Consider the following 26663-nt stretch of genomic DNA (forward strand, 5'->3'; position numbering starts at 1 on the left):
ATCTCACACTGGTCAGAATGGCCATCATCAAAAAATCTAGAAACAATAAATGCTGGAGAGGGTGTGGAGAAAAGGGAACACTCTTGCACTTTTGGTGGGAATGTGAGTTGATACAGCCACTATGGAGAACAGTATGGAGGTTCCTTAAAAAACTAAAAATAGAACTACCATATGACCCAGGAATCCCACTACTGGGCATATACCCTGAAAAAAACCATAATTCAAAACTTCATGTACCAAAATGTTCATTGCAGCTCTATTTACAATAGCCAGGACATGGAAGCAATCTAAGTTTCCATCAACAGATGAATGGATAAAGAAGATGTGGCACATATATAAAATAGAATATTACTCAGCCATAAAAAGAAACGAAATTGAGATATTTGTAGTGAGGTGGATGGACCTACAATCTGTCTTACAGAGTGAAGTAAGTCAGAAAGAGAAAAACAAATACTGTATGTCAACACATATATATGGAATCTAAGAAAAAAAAAGGTCATGAAGAACCTAGGGGTAAGACGGTAATAAAGACACAGACCTACTAGAGAATGGACTTGAGGATATGGGAGGGGGTAGGGTAAGCTGTGACAAAGTGAGAGAGCGGCATGGACATTTATACACTACCAAATGTAAAATAGATAGCTATTGGGAAGCAGCCGCATAACACAGGGAGATCAGCTTGGTGCTTTGTGACCACCTAGAGGGGTGGGATAGGGAGGGTGGAAGGGAGGGAGATGCAAGAGGGAAGAGAAATGGGAACATATGTATATGTATAACTGATTCACTGTGTTATAAAGCAGAAACTAACACACCATTGTAAAGCAATTATACTCCAATAAAGATGTTAAGAATAATAAAATAAAATAAAAAATAAAAAATAAAATAAAATGCCCAATATGTGGCACGTAAAATCATAGATACACTGAAACTTTAATTCCTGGGTTCTATTCTCAAAATTCCTCAGCATTCGTGGTTAGGGAAAAACACATTTAAAAATGAATACCAAAGTCAGTATCTACCATGAGCTATACATAGCACTAGATGCAAGATATATAAAGATGAGTTGGTCTTAGCCCCTAACCTTAGGGCCAAACTGTTTGCAAATGCTTTGAGTCTATGGGAATATTACTTGCAAGTGGGTGGCAAACTTAAGCTGAAAAGTGAATCAGAATGGAACTAGACACAGAAAATTTTAATTTCATTTATGTACATTGATTCTGCATAGCCAAAGACACTAAAGGTTCATGAAAAGGAAGACAGCAAACAGTCACCTTCCCCTCCCTACTGGGCCTGAAGCTGTGGGAGAAAATGAGTGACAACCTTACGGTTATCCGTAACAATGTTTACAGTTACAGCCATCTTTGATTGAGACCATCCATTCTTCTTTTTTTTTTTTTTGGCTGTGTTGGGTCTTTGTTGCTGTGCACGGGCTTTCTCTAGTTCCAGTGAGCGGGGGCTATGCTTTGTTGTGGTGCGTGGGCTTCTCATTGTGGTGGCTTCTCTTATTGCGGAGCAGGGGCTCCAGGAACACGGGCTTCAGTAGCTGTGGTACGCAGGCTCAGTAGTTGTAGCACACAGACTTAGTTGCTCCGCAGCATGTGGGTTCTTCCCAGACCGGGGCTTGAACCCGTGTCCCCTGCATTGGCAGGTGGATTCTTAACCACTGTGCAACCAGGGAAGCCCAGGACCATCCAAGCTTAATAAAGAAGCATATACATTCACAAACAGAATTTTTTTAACATCTTTATTGGAGTATAATTTCTTTACAATGTTGTGTTAGTTTCTGCTGTATAAGAAAGTGAATCAGCTATACGTATACATATATCCCCATATCCCCTCCCTCTTGTGTCTCCCTCCCACCCTCTCTATCCCACCCCTCTAGGTGGTCACAAAGCACCGAGCTGATCTCCCTGTGCTATGCGGCTGCTTCCCACTAGCTATCTATTTTACATTTGGTAGTGTATATATGTCCATGCCAGTCTCTCAACTTCGTCCCAGCTTACCCTTCCATAAACAGAAATTTTAAATGGGGAAATGAACTAATAGTTACTTATTCCCAGACAAAAAAAAAAAAGGCTTATTTTCTTAATCTGATCTATATGATTCCCATCACTAATAGTTTTGTTCATATTATATTGTAATTCAACCTTCAAGTTCCTTTCTAGCAATCTGATCATTTTGTTAAATTCTACTATATTACTTAGTGCCTAATACATGTAAATAATGGACTGAAATAAAATAAACACATTTACTCACTGAATTTTGGATCAACCTCCCAACTATATAACATGCCTTTTTCCAAAGTAACTCCAAATTCTCTCATTTTAAAATTTAAAATTTAAATTCCCCTCTGATAAAATTGCCCAGGTTGAAAAAACAAAAAGAGGGCACTGGAGAGAAACAAATGCAACGAAGTCCAAAGTTTGCAAGGTTTTTCTGAAATCAGAAAGTTGATAGTCAAACTATTTCCACTTTACATAAATATCTGCAAAGTAGGAAAATCTGTATCATATTTGTACCAAATGGGGAAAAAAGACTCCCCAATACCACTACCACCCTCCATCCAATCTACCTCCCCTTAAATACGTGTTCCAATTCATTTGTTCTTGTATATTAGGAAATAAAAAAGAATGAGTTTTGTTACCCTGTTCTTTTGTAGCATCACCAAATGTTGACCTTTTGCATATATAATAGCAAATTAAATCCTAGGAGTAACTTCTTCTGCCTAAAGCAAGTGAGGCAAAGCTGACTGAACCTTGAATAGAGATAACTAGCTCTGGGCCAGCTTTAACAGGGATCCCTGAAAGGGCAGCCAGAGGAGCCAAGACGATGATGTCATGAATAATTTTGCTCATTTTTATCAACAAGAGATGACAGAGGAAAATAAAATACCTACCCAGGCTCAGCATCTGGCACATGGGGACATTGTCAATTCATATCAGCACAGCTTACCTTTCATTAGTTTCTATATCAAAACAGAATCTCTTGTCGATAGACTCCGTCTTCCTTCTCACACAGTACTTCAGGGTTAAGTCCAAGGGTCCCTGATATAAGAAAAAGATTAATAGCCAGCTTGAAAAAAAATACATAGAAGTTTCTTCTGCCTACTGCAGTGTCCTCTGTGTCACTTGGAAGGCATCTCTCAGGGCAGTGGGAACAATGTTTAGCCTCACTGAGAGCCTTGTCCCCTCAAATGGTAGTTGCAGCAAGGTGGCAGATGGTTTCTCCCTGCTCCAAAAATCAATGGCTGAGTTCAGGAGAAAATGCTCAGGATAAGCCATTGCTCTTTTTCAAGCATGATATATTAAATAGGAAACTCATTATACACATGTAAAGGGGAATTCAGGAGAAATGGGCTGCCCAAATGCCATTAAGTGTACAAACTAAAATTTCGTGAGGCTTCTAGGTAGGGAGTTTGCAGTGGGTAAGTGGCTTTCTGCAATCGTCCTTCCATTAAAGTGGCAGATAGAAGAGGGGAAGAAAAACATTTTTGGTTCCCCACTTCCAGAGTCTTTAAGATGATGGGAATTACAAAAGCAATATCTCCAAAGATAGGGCAGGAATAGGGAAAATAGGCATATTTGTGTAATAGTCAAGGTGGCATTTGGTATTTCATATGTGCAGGATAGTGTGGCCCACCTGTCTTGTGGGCACGTAACAAGGCCATAGAAATCCACTGTGTCCACAGATTAAAATTCCCCAAATCCCAACATAATTCAGTTCCCCTCTATTATCTCAACAGAGACAGTGGGGTATAGGAAAGAGAAGTAATGTTTATTGATCACCTACTATGTGCCACATATTATGCTAGTTTTTTTTTGTTTTTTTTGTTTTTTGTTTTTTGTTTTCTGTACGCGGGCCTCTCACTGCCATGGCCTCTCCCGTTGCGGAGCACGGGCTCTGGACGCGCAGGCTCTGCGGCCATGGCTCACGGGCCCAGCCGCTCCGTGGCATGTGGGATCTTCCCAGACCAGGGCACGAACCCGCGTCCCCTGCATCGGCAGGCAGACTCTCAACCACTGCACCACCAGGGGAGCCCTATGCTAGGTATTTTTAAATCACTTTTCTTCATAACAACACTCAGAGGGAAGTGAACCTCAGAGAGGTAAAATGGCTTACCCGAAGTCACCCAAGTAGGTATAGCAGAAATAGCAATAAACTAAGACGTTTAAAACCTTGGGTCTTGTCTCAGTTATGCCATTTACCAGCTATGTGGCCCAGGGTAAATATTCTTCCTCTCTGAATATAAACATCACAACTTATTAAATAGGAATAATACTACGCACCTTGCTGTCTCAAATTCAGAAATACTGCCCAAGTGCCAGGTTTGTGCCTAAGCACTATACCATCCAAACTGGTCCGTACAGCTGATCATCCAGTACTTCCCTCTCATTGTCACACTCAAGCCCTTTGCAGGTCTATCCTTTTACCTGTTCCTGCACTATAGAAACAAAACTCTATATTCACCTTTCAATCTGCCTTCCCAATCCCAACACTTAGGATATCAAGCATTGTTAGCCTTGCAAGATGAGAGTAATTAACAGCATCATGTACTCACCCTCCCTCTTTAAACTCTCAACTCCTTCAGATTTGGTGAGGTAATGTCAAAGCTTGGGGGACAACACCCTGCCCACCACTCCAGGTTCACCTCCAGCCACCATCATCTAGTTTATGTCCCATCAGTGCAAAAGTACTCTTATTTCACACATGTATCATGCTCTTTCATGACTCCAACTTTGCATATACTGTTTTCTCCACCCAAAGTGATTTTATCTATATTCTTTGACTGGCTAAACTCTTAACTTGTTCTGCAACTTGTAGTTCAGCTTTCATTTCCTCAAAAATCCTTCCCCAATACCATATACTGTCTGCTATGTGTTTTCTGCATTGTATTAAAGCTTCTTTTTTTCATGTCTGATTTCCCCACTTGACTGAGATCTCCTCAAGGATGTGGGCAGTGTCTTATTTATCTTTATATCTCTAGTACCTAGTAAAGAGTTAGTGCTCAATAAATATAAACTACATTATTATCCTTGCCATTTTTTCTGAGAAAAATGATACTGAGCAGCATTAAGTAATTTACCCAAGATCATAATTTACTAGGCCACAGAACTAGGATTTAAGACTAGTTCTTGAAACAAGAGTGTCCAAGAGGTGGAGTAGGACGACCCTTAGCTCACTTCCTCCCATGGGCACACCAATATTACAACTATTTATGGAGCGATGATCAATGATGAGAATCACCTGAAGACTAGCAGAAAAGATCTTCTACAGCTAAAGGTATAAGGAAGGAACCACAACTAGACAGGTAGGAGGGGCACAGGCATGGTATAGTCAAGGTGCACACCCCTGGGTACATGATCCACAAACAGGAAGATAATTACAAATGCAGAGTTTATCCCTAAGGGGCAAGGGATAAACTGACCCCCATATGGGATTCCTAGTCAAGGGGTCCTGACCTGGGAAGACAAGGCCTCAGAACATCTGGCTTTGAAAGCCAGGGCTTCCTTTCAGGAGGGCCAGAGGGCTGTAGGAAATAGACACTCTATTCTTAAAGGCTGCACACAAAATCTCACATGCTCTGAGAAGCAGGACAAAAGCAGTAATTTGAAATTTGCTAGTATTAGAGACCCACCCAGAGAGACAGGAGACAACTGGAACTCACCCTAGGGACATAGACACTGGTGGCAGCCATTTTGAGGAGCTAATTCTACCATGAGGAAACAGGTGCTGGAAAGCACCATTTTGGAGTCCCCCTTGTAGCTTATTAACGTCAGACCTGGCCCCACCCACCAGATAGCTGGCAAAAGTCCTAGGACATGCTAGGCCAAGCAGCCAGCCACAGAGGGATACAGCCCCATCCACCAGCAGGCTAGTAGCAGCAATAGGTACCCCTGGACTACCCAGCCACTCCAGGACCCAGTGCCATCTAACAGAGAGCACAGGGCTCAGCCCTGCTCACCAGTAAGTGGGCAAAAGCTCCAGGAACTGGCCTTACTCTGTAGCAGGCAGGCAACAGCCCCAGGATACACTGGGCTCCACCACTGCCTAGCAGTGTGCTGAAACCAGCTTTGAGACATACTGTGCCCCACAACCAGCTTACCCAGGATCCAGCCCCACCAAACAGCAGGCTGACACCAGCCCCCAGACCACAGCTTGACCCAGCAGCAGCTTGACACCTGCTCTGGGACCCTTCCTTTGGGCTTCACGAGAAGCCAACCAGTGACCTAGCCAAGCCCACCAGTGGGTAAGGACCAGGACACAGCCTAAACTACCATGGGGCAATAACCAGTTCCAGGACTCCCTGGGCCCCACAGCCAACTGCAATGGAGCTCAGACCAGCCCACCAGCAGGTGGTAGCTTCAGCAGCAGGCAGGGCCTGGCAACCAACCACGGGGGGTTGCCCACCAATGTGCCCATAATAGTAGGCCCCACCAAAAGAGGGGCCGCTTTTTATATATAAGACTTTTTATTCAAAAGCTAGCTGCAGAATATACATTCTTTTCAAGTGCACATAACACTCTCCAGGATAGATCAAAAGCTAGGATGCAAAACAAGTGTCAGTAAATTTAAGGAGATAGAAATCATATCAAGTATCTTTTCTAACCACAACACTATGACTAGAAATCAACTACAAGAAAAAACCTGCAAAAAAACCCATAAACATGTAGAGGATAAACAATGTGTTACCAAACAACCAAAGGATCACTGAAGAAATCAAAGAGGAAATCAAAAATACCTGGAGACAAATGAAAATGAAAACAAAACAATCCAAAATTTGTGGAATGCAACAAAAGCAATTCTAAAAGTGAATGTTACACCAATACAAGCCTACCTCAGGAAACAAGAAAAATCTCAAATAAACAACGTAACCTTACACATAAAGTAACTAGAAGAAGAACAAACAAAAGCCAGTGTCACTACAAGAAAAGAAATCATAAGATCAGAGCAGAAATAAATGAAATAGAGACTAAAAAACAAAAAATAGAAAAGATAGATTAAATTAAGAGTTGGTTGAAAACATAAACAAAATTGATAAATCTTTACCCAGAGTCATCGAGAAAAAAAGAGAGAGGGCCCAAATCAATAAAATCAGAAACAAAAAAGAAGTTACAACCAACAACACAGAAATACCAAAGATCATAAGCGATAACTATGATCAATCAAATACCAATAAAATGGACAACCTAAGAGAAATTCCTAGAAATAAATGTACAACCTTCCAAACCTGAATCAAGAAGAAATAGAAAATACAAACAGACCAATTACCAGTAATGAAACTGAATGAGTAATTAAAATAAATACTCCCAACACACAAAAGTACAGAACCAGATGGCTTCACAGGTGAATTCTACCAAACATTTAAAGAAGACTACCACCTATTCCTCTTAAACTATTTCAAAAAATTACAGTGGCAATACACTTCTGAATTCATTATGTAAGGCCTGCATCACCTTGATATCAAAATCAGACAAAGACACCACACAAACAGAAAATTACAGGCCAACATCACTGATGAACATACATGAAAAAAATCTTCAACAAAACTTTAGCAAAGCCAATTCAACAGTACATTAAAAGGATCATACACCATAATCAACTAGGATTTATCCCAGGGATGCAAGGATGGTTCAATATCCACAAATCAATGTGATACACCACTTAATAAACTGAAGACTAAAAAATCATATGATCATCTCAAGAGATGCAGAAAGAGCTTTTGACAAAATGCAACATCCATTATGATAAAAAAATTCTTAACAAAATTGATATACAGGGAATATGCCTCAACATAATAAAGGCCAAATATGATGAGCCCACAGCTAACATCATAGTCAATGGTGCAAAGCTGAAAGCATTTCCTCTATGACCAGAAACAAAACAAGGATACCCACTCTTACCAGTTTTAATGAACATAGTATTGGCATTGCAGGCCACAGCAATCAGACAAGAAAAAAAAAACAAAACACAAATCCTAATTGGAAAGGAAGAAATAAAAGTGTCAATGTTTGCAGATGACATGATACCACATATACAAAATCCTAAAGATGCTACCAAAAAACTATAGAACTCATTGAAGAATTCAGTAAAGTTGCAGGATACAAAATTAATATACAGAAATCTGTGGCATTTGTACACACTGACAACAAACTATCAGAAAGAGAAATTAATAAAATAATCTCATTTATAATCACATAAAAAATAAAATACCTAGGAATAATCTAAGGAGGTAAAATGCCTGTACTCAGAAAACTATAAGATGCTAATGAAAGAAACTGAAGATGATACAAACAAATGGAAAGATATTCCATGCTTGTGGATTAGAAGAATTAATATTGTTAAAATGACCATACTACCCAAGGTAATCTACAGATTCTAGGTAATCACTATAAAACTAGCAATGGCATCTTTCACAGAACTAGAACCAGTAATTCTAATATCTGTATGTAAATGCATAGACCCTGAGTAGCCAAAACAATCTTGAGAAGGATGAACAAAGCTGAAGTTAACATGCTCCCTGATTTCAAACTATACTACAAAGATACAGTAATCAAAACATTATTGTTCTGGCACAAAAACAGACACATAATGCAACAGAACAGAGAGACCAATAATGAACCCACACTTATGGAGTCCATTAATCTATGACAAAGGATGCAAGAATATACAATGGGGAAAAGACAGTCTCTTCAATAAATGATGTTGGGAAACTAGACAGCTACATGCAAAAGAATCAAACTGACTACTTTCTCACATCATATACAAAACTAAATACTACCAAATGTAAATTAGATAGCTTGGAAGCAGCCGCATAGCACAGGGAGATCACCTCTGTGCTTTGTGACCACCTAGAGGGGTGGGATAGGGAGGGTGGGAGGGAGGGTGACGCAAGAGGGAAGAGATATGGGAACATATATATATGTATAACTGATTCACTTTGTTGTAAAGCAGAAACTAACACACCATTGTAAAACAGTTATACCCCAATAAAGATGTTAAAAAAAAAAACTAAACACAAAATGAATTAAAGACTTAAGTGTAGGATTTGAAAGCATAAAACTCCTAGAAGAAAACATAGGCAGTTCTCTCTGTGACATCAGGCTTAGCAATATTTTATTGGATCTGTCTTCTCAGGCAAGGGCAACAACAGCAAAAATAAACAAACGGGACTTCCTCAACCTAAAAAGCTTTTGCACAGAGAAGGAAACTATAAACAAAATGAAAAGGCCACCTACTGAATGGGATACAATATTTGTAAATGATATATCTGATAAAGGGTTAATATCCAAAATATACAGAGAACTCATAAAACTCAAAATTAAAAAAAAAACAATTTAAAGAATAGACAGAGGGCCTGAATTTTTTGAAAGAAGACAAACAGATGGCCAACAGGAACATTAAAAGATGTTTAGCATCACTAATCATTGGGGAAATGCAAATCAAAACCACAATGAGATGTCACCTCACATCTGACTGAATGGCTATCATCAAAAAGACCACAAATAACAAATATTGGTGAGGATGTAGAGAAAAGGAAACCCTAGTACACTCTTGGTGGGAATGTAAATTGGTGCAGCGACTGTGGGAAACAGTATGGAGATTCCTCAAAAATTTAAATATAGAGCTTCCATATGATTCAGCAATTCCACTCCTGGGTATTTGTCAGAAGAAAACAAACACACTAATTAGAAAAGATATATGCACCCCTATGTTCAGCATTACTTACAATAGCCAAGATATAGAAGCAATCTAAGTGCACACCAGTAGATAAATGGATTAAAAAACATGTGGTATATAAAAACCATGGAATATTCCTCAGCCATACAAGGGAATGAATCTTGCCATTTGCATCAACATGGATGGAGCTCGAGAGTATTATGCTAAGTGAAACAAGTCAGACAGAGAAAGACAAATACCATATGATTTCACTTATATGTTAAACCTAAAAAACAAAACAAATGAACCAACATAATGAAACAGAAATAGAGTCACAGGTACAGAGAACAAACAGGTGGTTGCCAGAGGCGAAGGGGGGGCGGGATGTGAAAAATAGGTGAGAAAGATTAAGAGGTATAAATTTCCAGTTACAAAATAAATGAATCACGGGTATGAAATGTACAGTGTGGAGAATATAATCAATAATTATGTACTATCTTTATATGGTGACAGATCATAACTAGACTTATCATGGTGATCCTTTTATAATACATAGAAATCCCGAATAACTATGTTGTTCATCAGGAACTAACATAGTTTTACAGGTCAATTATACTTGAAAAACAAACAAATAAACAAAGTAACATAGAAAAAAGAGATCGGATTTATGCTTACAAGAGGTGGAAGCTGGGGGAATAGGGAATTGGATGAAGGCATCTAAAGGTACTAATTTCCCGTTATAAGATAAAAAAATACTAGGGATGTAATGTATAACATGATTAATATAATTAACACTTCTGTATGTTATATATGAAAATTGTTAAGAGAGTAAATCCTAAGAGTACTCATCACAAGAAAAAAAAATTTTGTTTAATTTTGTACGTGTATAAGACAATGGGTGTTCACTAAACTTATTGTGATAATACTTTCATATTGTATGTAAGTCAGATCATTATGCTGTACACCTTAAACTTATACAGTGCTGTATGTCAGTTGTATCTCAGTATAACTGGAAGGGAAAATATTTGATATGAAGAATGAATGAATGAATAAGTAAATGAATAAATAGGTAAAACTAGTTATTGTGATTCAAAATGTAGCTCTCTTGCCTCTTACAACTACCTGAAAGGGAAGGGATGAGAATCTTATAAAATAGTATTTGGGATCGTGTTCGGTAAAGTAAGCAGTACAACCCAAATGGAAGTTGATAGGCTGAATTACTAGAGTACACTGGTAAGTACCACAGTCAGAAAGAGAGCTAATTCTTCCATCTCCAAACTGGGCTAATGATACTTCACAGTGCTGCTGAGAAAGTAAATGAGGCACATGACAACAAATGTCTAGCTCAGAGCCTGGTGCACAGCAAACATTGAATAAATAGTGGCTTTTATGGTGTTATCATTATTATAGTCTCACTTATTTGTATTATTTACCTTTCTAAAACACAAACTAGTAAAAGGAACTGAGAGAAATGATAAGAAGAAACCATTTCCAATTCAGTTTAGGGAAATTAAAGTAACTACTTCCACCTCCCCTTTGCTGTAAATGGACAACCAAGTTCCTCTTTCCACTCCATAAAGAGTCCCATATTTAAATTGCTTAGGCTGACACTCACTGCAGTTTTGCAAGTAGCCACTCAATTAAAAGTGCAGGGGGAAAGAATAACTAAAAGAAGGGCTTGCTCTCATCTGCTAAGAAGCTATGAAAGTGGTATCTGCTGCCTCTGGCCTCAGCTTTGCAGTAGGACCTGCCTAAGAAAGGAACTTTGAAGTCCAAAGTTTGGAAAGTAATGTGTGTAGAAAAAGAAAAAATAAGACTACAGGACAGTGTTACTTAAAAGCACTTGCCAAGGGCTTCCCTGGTGGCGCAGTGGTTGAGAATCCGCCTGCCGATGGCAGGGGACACGGGTTCGTGCCCCGGTCAGGGAGGATCCCACATGCCACAGAGCGCTGGGCCCGTGAGCCATGGCTGCTGAGCCTGCGCCTCCGGAGCCTGTGCTCCGCAACGGGAGAGGCCACAACAGTGAGAGGCCCGCGTACCACAAAAAAAAAAAAAAAAAGCACTTGTCAGTCAGATACATAAGCTAAGTTCTGACAGAAATGGGACAGATTCTGTGCTACAGCACAATTTATTGGAACCACGTTGAAAGGTTCTTTGGCAATTGGCAGACTGGAAACTAAGGAGAGTTTTGGATTCATGGATAAATAACTGGCCCACATAGAAACATGGATGAGGGTTGTGGAGACCCAATTTGGTGTGCTCCGTTAGAGGTGCATCCCATGTCTAATCCACGTTCAAAGCAGAGTGGCAAAACTTGTGGTTAATGACAAAAAAGAAAAGCAGTTTTTCAACAGCCTGCCACCAAATCTCAATCATCACTAATTTCCTATGAACAAGCCACATAAGAGAGATCTTCCATGGAAAGCACTAGCAATGGAGAAAAAATGGCCCCAAAAGTCTCCAAATTTCTGCCTATCGAAATTGGGTGTTCATGCACCACAACTTTCAATGCTAACAAGTAAACCATTTTTTCACTTTATAAACAATTTGTAAATAAGGGAAATCCTTAAAAATTATGCCCTAAGACCCTGTCTGAGAGACAGTTAAAGGGACACACTGAACTACTTTTAGAATATGAATAGTCAGTCTATCAGCTTTTATCTTAAGAAACCTTCGTGTGTACGTGTGTGCGTGTGTGTGTGTGTGTGTGTGTGTGTGTGTGTGTGTGTGTGTGTGTGTATGTGTTCCCAAAGCCCCTAAAAAGATAGGCAAAAGTGAGATAACAGAGTAATATTTTTAGCTGGGTGGTCATACATAAAAAATAATATATAATGTATCACATAATATAATATATATATATAAGATCAGGTTCCTCCATGTTAGTGAACTATTTTCTCAGTGTGTTAAACTCATCTTGCCATTTTGGGGAGTAGAGGGGAAAGTTTGGAGGGCAGAAGAAGAGGCATTAACTGCTTAAATATATTTGAGCATTACATACAATGTGGGGTATAGATTATTTCAACTTTAGGCAACAGAATACTCCTTTAAAAAAGGAATTTTGGAAAATGTTTTGTAGTTTAAACTCTTAACTATTTAAAGGAATCCTATAGTAGAGCCTTCTTAAAAGCAAGTAATACTCTTCTCCAATTTATCCATATTTTTTGCAAATTTTCTTTGTACAATGTGATAGACTCTTGCAACAACGATCTAAAAGAGTACAGGCACTTTCAGAAGGCCTGGAATCATTAACAGAGATTTTTCACTCAACTGAGTAGTATCTGGCCCAATGCAAACTTAGGCCATGGAGAACATATGAAGTCATGGCTTCACACGACAGTGGTGGACTTGATTCTTTGACACGAAGTCAACAAATACTCTTTTCTGAGATGCAGTCACAGATGTATTTCAAAAAAATGTGGCCCATAAAAGAACTGACCTGCTGCTTAGCACCTGGCTTCTGCTCCATAGGTGTCATGGTGAGCGTTTTGGTCTCTTTCTCATATTGGCAGTAGTATTTCACCCAGGATATTCCCAAAGCCCCTACAAAGATAGGCAACAGTGAGCTGATAGAATAAGCATTTTGGCTGCATGGTCAGTCCACCCCTAAGACAGAAGCTGTGTACAGATTATTCTTCATGGTCATGATCCAGATCTAGTGCTACTTTTCCCCTGAGCTCCAGCCGTGCAGTACCACCTACCCACTACACAGATGGATAGCCTAATCATCAATTGCTTTCCATATCTGCTCTGGTTTGCTCCAAACCACTCTCCTTGCCATGTCCCCTGTGAATGCTCCCATTATATATCCTATTGTATGATCTGGAAACATCTGTAATCTTCTGCTCCTCCTTCCCTGTAACCTGCCCTTCTATCCCCTACATGTCTCTCCTTTCACCCCTTTTAGAACTGAATTCATTCAGGACCCTATTTCTGACTTTAAAAAAAATGTTTTATGAGCTATTTCAAACAAAACAAAAATTCACTATTTCTCCAATTAATTCTTTCAGTGGCCTTCTCTTTGGTTTCCCCCATCTGTGATCACTCCTTTCTAGCCCATTCTCTACTCTTTTGCTAGAGAAATATTTTTTTTTAATTATAGGTTTATTTATATAATTCTTTTTATTATAAACCACCCATGGCTTTCCCACTCTCTCCAAACTCCTTAGGTTGGCTCACAAAGCCTTTTATAATGTGATCATATTTACCTTTCCAACTTTGTCTTTTGCCACCCTCACCTCTGTGCTCGTCTCATGGAATTATATTAAGTTACCAAAAAAAATAGGTGGCAATATAATATATAGACCAAGTTCAAGACATATTTAAGAGTGAATAGGGCATTATCACTAATTATATCAGGAAAACAAGTATAAACTAGGACTGTTGTTGGAAAACCAAGACCCTACAAACAAACTACAACCTCACACACCTCTGTGCCTTTATTCATGCAGTGGTATACACCTGGAATTTTCTTTGCCATTTTCGTTACCTGTCAAACTCCCAGTCATAATTCAAGTTTCAGTTCATATATCACTTCCTCAGTGAAGCCCTTAGATATATGCCCTAAATGCAGTGCTCAACACATTTCATTATAGTTCTTGATATACTTGTGTCTTAATCAGACTGTGAACTTCTTGAGGGCAAAAACCAAGTTTGATCCATTTTTTGTACCCCCAATGCATTGCATATTGTCTGGCAAAAAGGATTCTTAGTAAGCGTACATTCAACTGAGTAGGAATGTCATATCCATTTAACAAATTAGAAAACTGGGGCATAGAAGGATCACATAGTTAGTTGACATTAGAGACAAGATTACATACTCATTACTTTGTGCCTCTCTTATAATATAGCAGTGGTTCTCAAGTAGGGGCAATTTTGCCTCCCAGGGGACATTTGGCAATGCCTAGAGACATTTTAGGTTATCACACCTGGGAAGTGCTATTAGAATAAAGTGGGGAGAGGCTATAGATGCTTCTAAACACCTTATAATACATAGGATAACTGCTCAAAACAAAGTATTAGCCAGCCTGAAATGTCAATACCACTGAGACTGAGAGATCCTGCAATGGAGAGTTGAAGAGATGAACCTGACAAATAGAAGAACACATCTTTGAAAACCATCAAAGTGAGTTGCTCTAAGGGATGAAAAGCATGATAATATCACTTCTGAAATACCATGTTTTGTGGATTTCAGTGGGTTTTGCCACTGGTAACCGCTGGGTAGTCTCATCTGCCTACTCACCAGGTAGAATAATTCTGGTCAGGGAATGAAATCACAGGCTTTGGGGACATTGGGTCATAGTTCAAAAGGAAAATCAAATAGCACATACAGGTTTACATAATGTTATTTAGGAGGTAGAAAAGCTTGAACCCGCTGCAATATTCAGTGACCAGATAAGTTAACCCATTTTCCTTGGTTAGCAATGAACAACTGTGTTGCTCACTGAAATCGCAATGGTTGTGTACTGCTTTAAGGGAAAGTTTATGATCCTAAGGCAGTGGAAGGTATAGAGTATAGCTGTAGGAGCATAGGTTTTGGCATTTCACAAACCTGAGTTTACACTTAGCCCTGCTACATGATAGTTGGGTGACTTTCAACTAGTGATCTCTCTAAGCCTCAGTGGCTTCATGTGTAAAATGGGTATGATAAGGTGGTTTCAAAGATTACATGAGGTAGTATATTTAAAGCACTTAACACCATGCCTGGAACATAGTAGGTATAATAAGTACTATTTTATGTCTCCTTTCTCCTACCTCCATTTTAGCCCCAAAGAGTCATTGAAAGGATTAAGCAATTAACAATCCCCATTTTGAATCTCAGAGAAAACCTTAGGTCTTATCATCCCACAGCCTTTGTAAGACAAATCCTTAACCTCCTCCTCCAATTTCTCCCTCCTTCTTATTTTCTCTATTCCCACACTACTCTCCAAATAGGTATAGCTGGCAGGGGTCTATGAACTATATGGGTGCCTGGAGTTTGGAGAAGTCAAGTGGCAGCTGGTGTCAGCCTACTGAAACCCAGTAGCTATCCCTGTATTCCCACACACATTTCTCTTGTGTATAGAGATAGCCTTCGATGGTTGGCTGCCCTGGAAGTTTGCATGTCTGCGGAGCTTCTTTCATCCTTTTCTTAAGTTCTTCCATCTCTTCTCGGGTACTGGAGAAATGATTTCTTGTCTGTCAAGACATTATCATCATAATCATTATCATCATCACCATCATCATGAATAAGCATTCACTGGTCAAAGACCCAGTGCAGAGTTTTCTTGGCTTTCACCATGTGCTACAACATAGCAAAGAAACTAATGTTGAATGGCATAGTAATTAGAAAACAGTTTAGTGGAGTTTAACAGTACTAAAGTCTGAAAGGGAGAGGGAAACATAAATACCAATGTACCCATAAAACCACATCTGGGAAACATTTTATAATGGAAATGACAAAAGCCTCCAATAAGTAAAGGCTTTAAGAATACTGAGCAACAGACTGACCCCTGCCTTACAAAAAGGGAGGCTATAAAGAAGGTTCCCAAACATAATACTATCACTGGCAACTTCTACATTCTGCCTCAAGTAAAGCTACTGCCTACTTGACTCTGAATCAAATCCAGGCCATTAGAATAAAGGATATGACAGGGTGCTCTCTTTGAACATAGGCTAACAGAAAACCTATGTTTTCATGCTCATGAATAGCAAAAGCTAATGTTAAGAAGTAACATATTTAAAAGTACACAACTAAATATTCCTGGTTATAGGAATATTTTGTAAATCAGCAGAAGAGAGGGGCTCTCACATTCTGGTGAAAGAGAGTACCCAGAAAGAAAAACAACAATAAAAACAACACCTGTAAATCAGGATTCTCCTAAACAACCAAGTAAAGTTTATTTCCACCGCAACTTACCAACTGTTTTCATCTAAAAATACAACTATAAATTTTATGCAATGTAACAAGTCCAAAGTCACTACCTCAGTGATACCTTCTTTTACTGTACCAGACAGTCAATTATTCCACTCTCTGTGCTTCTTTAACTTTTTTGGTCTTAACTGTATTTTAGCACTTTTCATAAGTAATCATGATATATCTCTGTTTATATCTCTTGGCTCCAAGAGACTGTATATTCCTTGAAGGCAAAAACTAACATGCCTCATTATGGTATGTCCAGTGCATTTTACAATGCCTGGCACAGAGTATATGTTCATTATATCCCTAAGTAGTTGTTAAATGTGGATTAAATAAGTAAATGAGAAAAATAATATATGTGACAAGGAAGGGAAGAGTGTGCCTATGCCCATCTATAAGAAACAGCATGGGAAAGAAGGTGGAGACAACCTTTAAAAATAATTTATTCAACTCTAGTAATGTAATGGGAAAAGTAGTGAGAAAAGGAAAAAAGGGGAAAATGGGCATTTGTGGTAATAAAACCTACAAAGAGAATGCCCTGACTAACTAGCAGGGAAGGAGCATAAGACCTGTGCTTAAAAAAGCCCATAGTTGGGTTCTGATCTGCGAGAGATATAGCAAATTATCAACATTTAACAAATATTGGATAGATAGACACGTCAGTGGATAGAAGGGTGGGTTTGAACAACAGTCAGCCTCAAACACAGGGAAGAGCTGAAACTGGAAGAGTAAGAACAATCTAGTACACTAAAACATTTGTGATCCATGCCAGTCTGTCCTCACAAATTATCTGGGATGTAATAACCTAGAACTCCAAGGTCAAGATATTGGAGCTGATATCCAATTGGAATTCAGAGACAGGTGAAGAAACGCACATGTAAACTCACATTCTGTAAACTGAGCTGGAGTTGCTGTTTATATGGAAGGAAATCCTGTGTGAGCTCCACGGTCAAGCTGTTGGAAATGAAGAGGCTATGAAGAAAGGCCAAGACCTAGGGAAAATGTATAAAAATAACTTTATCACCAGCACCTTCTCATTAATCAAATAAAGGAAATAGATGCACAAAAAGAAACTCCACACAGTGGAGTATAGTGTTAAAAGCAGTAACACAAACACAAACAGGTCTACACATAGCTATTCTTTTAGTAGGTTAAACATTAACACTGGACTCAGATCTACAAAACAAGAACTATTACCAAATTTACTCATCAATACCCTTTTCAGATAGCATATAAAACCATTCATAATGTGGACAGTATGGACATAATGTGGGAATAGACTGTGTCTTTATATCCTCAGGAATGGCACAGAATAGGTACTCAATAAATTAAAATGGCTAAATGACCATAATGAAGACTGTCATAATGCTAAAAGATCCAAGGATCTTTTTTTTTTTGAAAATCAATATTCAAGTTAGAAATGTTTCAGGGAGGGGTTGGGACATTGCAGAAGAAGACGCAGAAATGATCAATAAAATATATTTTTAAAGTTTAAAATGTACAACCCAATTAAAATCAAATATACACAAATAAAAACAAAAGAAAATACAATTTTCATCTATCAAATACAAACATTTTAAAAGCAATGCTCAATGCTGGCAATAGTAATAGGAAGTAGTAAAAACTGCTCTGTTCTTTTTAGAAAGTAATCAGGTGAGTACATATAAATATGCACATACATATATACATACAAACACATAAATATGTGTGTATATATTTACATAAACACAAACTATATATGTATATATACATAAGCATATAAAAACTATGTACATACTTATGTACTATACACGTGTGTATGTATATATACATATATAGTTATATATATGTACATATATATGTACACATATATATAAATGCATATGAGTGTGTGTACCACATACACAGTTATATAGACATTCTTCCTGCTTCTCTCCAAGCTTTCCCATCTCAGGAAATGACAACACCACCCACTCAGTCAATCAAGCCAGAAAGTAAAGAATTCTGATTTCTTTCACTCACATCTCAATCTAATCAATCAGTAATTCCTGTCAGTTTTGCTTCTAAAATATATCTCTAATCCAATCTTACTTTTCTGTTTCTACTACCACCATCCAAACCCAAAGCAACATTTTTGCTTGCCTAGACCACTGCAACAGCCTCCTAACTGGTTTCCTCACTCCCACTGTTGCCCCCTTCCAAGCCCTTCTCCACACAACAAGATCAGCACGTCATATCCTATTTAATACCCATCAGTGATTTTTCTACTATACATAGACTAAAACCTAACCCCTTCACCATGCTTACAGATCCTATGCCTTCCTGTCAGCTATTATTTCCTGCCACTCTCCTTTTCTCTCACCAGTATCTAAAGGCACTAATCTTTTCATTCCTTGAGCACATCATTCTTTTCTAACTTAAGGACTGTGCACATGTGTTTTTCTGTGCCTGGAATGTTCTTTCCCCATTATTCACATTGCCTCATCTTCTCTTTCTTTAGATCTCATCTTAAATGACACTTTCAGAGGTGCCCCTTGACCACTTGATCTAAAGTAGATGTCTGTTCTTGTTCTTTGTTTTAGTCCTTATCACAACTCATATTTATTTTATTTATGTGTATCCTTCTTTCCCTTCTGTCTCCCCACGAAAGCATAGCATAGTCTTCATTAAGACAGAAATTGAGTCTGCCTTTTTCACTATAGAATACCCAGTGTTTAGCACTGTGCCTGGCACATAACAGAAGCTCAATAAATGCTTATCGGATAAATTAATAAATACTTGTTTGCACATATATATATGCAAATATATACAACTGTGAGCACAGATACACATGTACATAGATATATACATGTTCATGTGTAATATGTGTACACACACATGCACATGTGTACACACATCTACAAGTACACATGCACAATAGATAGAGAAAGGAATATAACAGATACACAGGGAATTTAGGAGGAAAAATGCCACAATATTAACAGTGATCATCTCTGTATGGGAGATTTGTTGTATTTGTTTTGTTCTACATATAAGTTTTTATAGCTTTTCTGCAATTGTTTTTTACATTGTTTTCTACATTATTTTCTAATAAAAAAGAAAGTTGTTAAAATTCAACATAGTTGTCAAACCACAGCCCGTCATCTTTTATAATAAATTAAGGCTATTTAATTTAAAAAATTTTCCAAAGATGGAAGTAAAAATAATAGAATGGGAAGTCACTGAATGCAAGGAACATGAGTTCCTAGAACAGTGTCTGTGATATGATGAGTACATTCAGAAACCTTATGAAAGTATGAGAGGAAGGAAGGGAGGAGAACAAGGTAAAATGAAAGGTGACACAGAAATCAAGGAAGGGAAGGAAGGAGAGGAGGAAAAGAAAGATAAAGAAAAAATCATAGCTATAGAGAGAAATGGGGGAGGAAGGAGTGTGGGGGAGGGAAAGGAAGAGTGAGAGAGAGAATATTAGTGAGAGAGCAAGAAAAACATAAGCCAGTGTGTCTACTTCTTTGACATTCATTACTAAGCATTGACTATCCTTCATATTCTTGGAGACTCCAATTTTATAATCAAAGTTCTCCACATTTACCTGAGATTTGGTAAATATTTTTAGACCATTCATCAACAGATAGAACTTACTGGCTCCACAATATTGAACTTCTTAGACTCCTGAACTTCCTGGATTTGATAAACATAATCAAGGGACGACTCGAAGAAATTGTGTCTCTCCTTGTCCACCTGGAGGTCTGCCTGTAGAAAAAGGGTAACAAATGTCACATAACAGCATAGTCATTCATGCAAGTCAGTGCTTATGGATTCAACAGAATGTTAGGGCTGGAGGAGAATTATGCCACCAAGCAGTGACCTTATCCCTTTATTTTACAAACAGGGAACATGAAGCCAAGATAGAAAAAGTGACTGATGCAAGATTTCCGGTTTCTGGCCTAAAAAGTAAGAAGCTTGGAAGTTATTGTGTCCATCCTCATACAAGGAAAAGCTAAGCTGAGAATCAACAACTCTTCTTAGAACCAACAGAGTATTGAAGTCAGAGGAAAAACCACTGCCTCAAAAATTGGATAGATAGTTGAATATGGAGAATCGAAGCTTGCCAGAGCAGAAGCCCAGAAGCAGAAGCCTGTTGCTGAAACCAGTATCAAACCTTATTTAAGAATATCTCTCTAAAGAAATCCAAAGGTAATAGGGAAAACAAAACACAAAGACACCAGAGGAAATTTTGGCCTCTGACAAGAACAGCTATAGCAAAAAGAGCACAGCCTAAGTCCTAGTCAGATAAGAATAAAACCTAATAATAACGGCCTTTTTACCTCAGTTCCTTTTACCCAGGGCATCATGTTCAGCTTTCAACAAAATATTACAAGGCATGCAAAAAGGCAAAACAAACCAACAAACACAGTCTGAAGCACGAGCATCAGAATCAGACTCAAAGAAGACAGAGATGGTGGATGGTGAAATCAGAGAATCAGGGATTACAGCTAAAGGCTGTTATGGAAAAGAGGACAATACACAAGAACAGATGGATAATATAAGCAGACATATGAAAATTTGAAGAAATAATCAAAGGTAAATGATAGCAATCAAAAACACTAGCAGAAATAAAGAATGCCTTTAATGGGCTCACCAAAAGACTGGGCAAGACAAAGGAAAGAATCAGTGAACTGAATATATGGCAATAGAAATTTCAAAAAATGACATGCAGACAAAACTGAATAAAGAAGATAGAGTAGATTATTCAAGAAATGTTGGACAATTATAAAACGTGTAAGATATGCATACTAGGAATGCCAGAAGGAAATGAAGGAGAGAAACAAAAGAAATATTTAAAGTAATGATGACTGAAAACCTTCTAAAGTTAAACACAGATACAAGCAACAGGTTGAGGAAGCTCAGAGAATAATAGCAGGATAAATAGCAAAAAATCTGCATGTAGGGGAAGAGAGGAGATGGCAGAAGAGTAAGACGCAGAGATCACCTTCCTCCCCACAGATACATCAGAAATACATCTACACGTGGAACTGCTCCTATAGAACACCCACTGAATGCTGGCAGAAGACCTCAGACCTCCCAAAAGGCAAGAAACTCCCCACGTACCTGGGTAGGGCAAAAGAAAAAAGAATAAAGAGAGACAAAAGAATATGGACGGGACCTGCACCAGTGGGAGGGAGCTGTTTAGGAGGAAAGGTTTCCACACACTAGACGCCCCTTCACGGGCGGAGACTGCAGGTGGCAGAGGGGGAAGCTTCAGAGCCATGGAGGAGAGCGCAGGCACAGGGGTGCGGAGGGAAAAGCGGAGAGATTCCCGGAGAGGATCGGTGCCGACCAGCACTCACCAGCCCGGGAGGCTTGTCTGCTTACCCGCCAGGATGGGCGGGGGCTGGGAGTTGAGGCTCCGGCTTCGGTCGGAAGCCGGGAGAGGACTGAGGTTGGCAGCGTGAACACAGCCTGAAGGGGTTAGTGCACCACGGCTAGCCGGGAGGGAGTCCGGGAGAAGTCTGGAGCTGCTGAAGAGGCAAGAGACTTTTTCTTCCCTCTTTGATTCCTGATGTGTGAGGAAAGGGGATTAAGCGCGCCACTGAAAGGAGCTCCAGAGACAGGTGTGGAGCTGCTGAAGAGACAAGAGACTTTTTCTTGCCTCTTTGTTTCCCGGTGCACGAAGAGAGGGGATTAAGCGCACTGATTAAAGGAGCTCCAGAAACAGGCACAAGCTGCGGCTATCAGAGCGGACACCAGAGACGGGCATGAGACGCTAAGGCCACTGCTGCCGCCACCAAGAAGCCTGTGTGTGAGCGCAGGTCACTCTCCACACCTCCACTCCTGGGAGCCTGTGCAGCCCGCCACTGCCAGGGTCCCGTGATCCAGGGACAACTTTCCCGGGAGAATACACGGCGCGCCTCAGGCTGGTGCAATGTCACGCCGGCCTCTGCCGCTGCAGGCTCACCCCGCATCCGTAGCCCTCCCTCGCCCGGTCTGAGTGAGCCAGAGTGCCAAAATCAGCTGCTCCTTTAACCCCGTCCTGTCTGAACGAAGAGCAGACGCCCTCAGGTGACCTGCACGCAGAGGCGGGGCCAGATCCAAAGCTGAACCCCAGGAGCTGTGCGAACAAAGAAGAGAAAGGGAAATCTCTCCCAGCAGCCTCAGAAGCAGAGGATTAAATCCTCACAATCAACTTGATGTACCCTGCATCTGTGGAATACCTGAATAGACAACAAATCATCCCAAATTGAGGAGGTGGACTTTATGAGCAAGATATATTATTTTTTCCCCTTTTTCTCTTTTTGTGAGTATGTAGGTGTATGCTTCTGTGTGAGATTTTGTCTGTATAGCTTTGCTTTCACCATTTGTCCTAGGGTTCTGACCGTCCTGTTTTTTGTTTCTTTTTTCTTTTTTTTTACTTTTAAAAAATTTTCTTCTTAATAATTATTTTTTTTATTTTAATAACTTTATTTTATCTTACTTTATTTTATCATCTTTCTTTCTTTCGTTCTTCCTTTCCTCCTTTCTTTCTTCCTTCCTTTCTTCTTTCCTTCCTTCCCTCCTTCCTTTCTTCCTTTCTTTCTTCTCTCCTCCCTTCCTTCCTTCCTTCCTTCCTTCCTTCCTTCCTTCCTTCCTTCCTTCCTTCCTTCCCTCCTTCCTTTCCTTCCTTCCTTCCTTCCTTCCTTCCTTCCTTCCTTCCTTCCTTCCTTCCTTCCTTCCTTCCTTCCTTCCTTCCTTCCTTCCTTCCTTCCTTCCTTCCTTCCTTCCTTCCTTCCTTCCTTCCTTCCTTCCTTCCTTCCTTCCTTCCTTCCTTCCTTCCTTCCTTCCTTCCTTCCTTCCTTCCTTCCTTCCTTCCTTCCTTCCTTCCTTCCTTCCTTCCTTCCTTCCTTCCTTCCTTCCTTCCTTCCTTCCTTCCTTCCTTCCTTCCTTCCTTCCTTCCTTTCCTATCTATTTTTTCTCCCTTTTATTCTGAGGCGTGTTGATTAAAGGCTCTTGGTGCTCCAGGCAGGTGTCAGGGCTCTGTCTCTGAGTTGGGAGAACCAACTTCAGGACACTGGTCCACAAGAGACCTCCCAGCTCCCCATAATATCAAACGGCCAAAATCTCCCAAAGATCTTCATCTCAACACCAAGACCCAGCTTCAGTCAACGAACAGCAAGCTACAGTGCTCGACACCCTATGCCCAACAACTAGCAAGACAGGACCACAGCTCCATCCATTAGCAGAGAGACTGCCTAAAATCATAATAAAGCTACAGACACACCAAAACACAACACCAGACGTGGACCTGCCCCCCAGAAAGACAAGATCCAGCCTCATCCACCAGAACACAGGCACTACCCCCTAAACCAGGAAACCTACTCAACCCACTGAATCAACCTTGGCCACTGGGGACAGACATAAAAAACAACAGAAACTATGAAACTGCAGCCTGCAAAAAGGAGACCCCAAACACAGTAAGATAAGCAAAATGAAAAGACAGAAAAACACACAACACATGAAGGAGCAAGGTAAAAACCCACCAGACCTAACAAATGAAGAGGAAATAGGCAGTCTACCTGAAAAAGAATTCAGAATAAAGATAGTAAAGATGATCCAAAATCTTGGAAATAGAATAGACAAAATGCAAGAAACATTTAACAGGGACCTAGAAGAACTAAAGAGGAAGCAAGAAATGATGAACAACACAAAAAATGAAATTAAAAATACTCTAGATGGGATCAATAGCAGAATAACTGAGGCAGGAGAACGGATAAGTGACCTGGAAGATAAAATAGTGGAAATAACTACTGCAGAGCAGAAAAAAGAATGAAAAGAACTGAGGACAGTCTCAGAGACCTCTGGGACAACATTAAACGCACCACCATTCGAATTACAGGGGTTGCAGAAAAAGAAGAGAAAAAGAAAGGGACTGGGAAAATATTTGAAGTGATTATAGTTGAAAACATCCCTAATATGGGAAACGAAAGAGTAAATGAAGTCCAAGAAGCACAGAGAGTCACATTCAGGATAAATCCAAGGAGAAACACGCCAAGACACATATTAATCAAACTGTCAAAAATTAAATACAAAGAAAATATATTAAAAGCAGCAACGGAAAAACAACAAATAACACACAAGGGAATCCCCATAAGGTTAATAGCTGATCTTTCAGCAGAAACTCAGCAAGCCAGAAGGGAGTGGCAGGACATATTTAAAGTGATGAAGGAGAAAAACCGACAACCAAGATTACTCTACCCAGCAAGGATCTCATTCAGATTTGATGGAGAAATTAAAACCTTTACAGACAAGCAAAAGCTGAGAGAGTTCAGCACCACCAAACCAGCTTTACAGCAAATGCCACAAGAAATTCTATAGGCAAGAAACACAAGAGAAGGAAAAGTCCCACAAAAACAAACCCGAAACAATTAAGTAAATGGTAATAGGAATAAACATATTGGTAACTACCTTAAATGTAGATGGATTAAATACTCCCACCGAAAGACACAGACTGGCTGAATGGATACAAAAACAAGACCCATATATATGCTGTCTACAAGAGACCCACTTCAGACCTAGGGACACATACAGACTGAAAGTGAGGGGATGGAAAAAGATATTCCATGCAAATGGAAATCAGAAGAAAGCTGGAGTAGCAAATCTCATATCAGACAAAGTAGACTTTAAAATGAAGACTATTACAAGAGATAAATTAGGACACTACATAATGATCAAGGGATCAATCCATAAAGAAGATATAACAATTGTAAATATTTATGCACCCAACATAGGAGCACCTCAATACATAAGGCAAATATTAACAGACATAAAAGGAGAAATTGACAGTAACACAATCATACTAGGGGACTTTAACACCCCACTTTCACCAATGGACAGATCATCCAAAATGAAAATAAAGAAGGAAACACAAGTTTTAAATGAAACATTAAACAAGATGGACTTAATTGATATTTATAGGACATTCCATCCAAAAACAACAGAATACACATTTTTCTCAAGTGCTCATGGAACATTACACAGGATAGATCAGATCTTGGTCACAAAGCTAGCCATGGTAAATTTAAGAAAATTGAAATCGTATCAAGTGTCTTTCCCGACCACAACGCTATGAGACTAGATATTAATTACAAGAAAAGATCTGTAAAAAATACAAACACATGGAGGCTAAACAATACACTACTTAATAACTAAGTGATCACTGAAGAAATCAAAGAGGAAATCAAAATATACCTAGAAACAGGAAATAAATGAAAAAGAAAGGAAATGATAGCAAAGATCAATAAAACTAAAATCTGGTTATTTGAGAAGATAAACAAAATTGATAAACCATTAGACAGACTCATCAACAAAAAAAACCGGAGAAGACTCAAATCAATAGAATTAGAAATAAAAAAGGAGAAGTAACAACTAACACTGCAGAAATACAAAAGATTATGAGAGATTGCTACAAGCAACTCTATGCCAATAAAATGGACAACCTGGAAGAAATGGACAAATACTTAGAAATGCACAACCTGCCAAGACTAAACCAGGAAGAAATATAAAATATGAACAGACCATTCACAAGCACTGAAATTGTAACTGTGATTAAAAATCTTCCAACAAACAAACCCCCAAGACCAGATGGCTTCAAAAGCGAATTCTATCAAACATTTAGAGTAGAGCTAACACCTATCCTTCTCAAACTCTTCCAAAATATAGGAGAGGGAGGAAAACTCCCAAATTCATTCTAAGAGGCCACCATCACCCTGATACCAAAACCAGATAAAGACGTCACAAAGAAAGAAAACTACAGGCCAACATCACCAATGAACATAGATGCAAAAATCCTCAACAAAATACTAGCAAACAGAATCCAACAACACATTAAAAGGATCATACACCGTAATCAAGTGGGGTTTATTCCAGGAATGCGAGGACTCATCAATATATGCAAATCAATCAACGTGATACACCATATCAACAAACTGAAGGAGAAAAACCATATGATCACCTCAATACATGCAGAGAAATCTTTTGACAAAATTCAACAACCATTTATGTTAAAAACCCTGCAGAACGTAGGCATAGAGGGAACTTTCCTCAACATAATAAAGGCCATATATGACAAACCCACAGCCAACATCATCCTCAATGGTAA

At 39.1% G+C, this 26663-nt stretch overlaps 1 protein-coding gene across 8 annotated transcripts in view; it reads right to left on the reverse strand.

The window, feature by feature from the left end:
* Window positions 1–26663, reverse strand: part of OPHN1 (oligophrenin 1) — a 671055-nt gene that overhangs the window by 295532 nt on the left and 348860 nt on the right. For 7 of the 8 annotated variants that reach the window (XM_028482255.2, XM_028482256.2, XM_028482254.2 and 4 more), the window contains 5 exons: window positions 20171–20281; window positions 17428–17544; window positions 15702–15831; window positions 13094–13197; window positions 2953–3044 (listed from right to left, as the gene is read on the reverse strand). In XM_028482255.2, coding sequence (XP_028338056.1) covers window positions 2953–3044; window positions 13094–13197; window positions 15702–15831; window positions 17428–17544; window positions 20171–20281 — 554 coding nt within the window. The remainder of the gene's footprint in view (window positions 1–2952; window positions 3045–13093; window positions 13198–15701; window positions 15832–17427; window positions 17545–20170; window positions 20282–26663) is intronic. The other variant, XM_024116548.3, reaches the window with a different exon arrangement.

The sequence above is a fragment of the Physeter macrocephalus genome, chromosome 21, assembly GCF_002837175.3.
Source record: "Physeter macrocephalus isolate SW-GA chromosome 21, ASM283717v5, whole genome shotgun sequence".
Lineage (NCBI taxonomy): Eukaryota > Metazoa > Chordata > Mammalia > Artiodactyla > Physeteridae > Physeter > Physeter macrocephalus.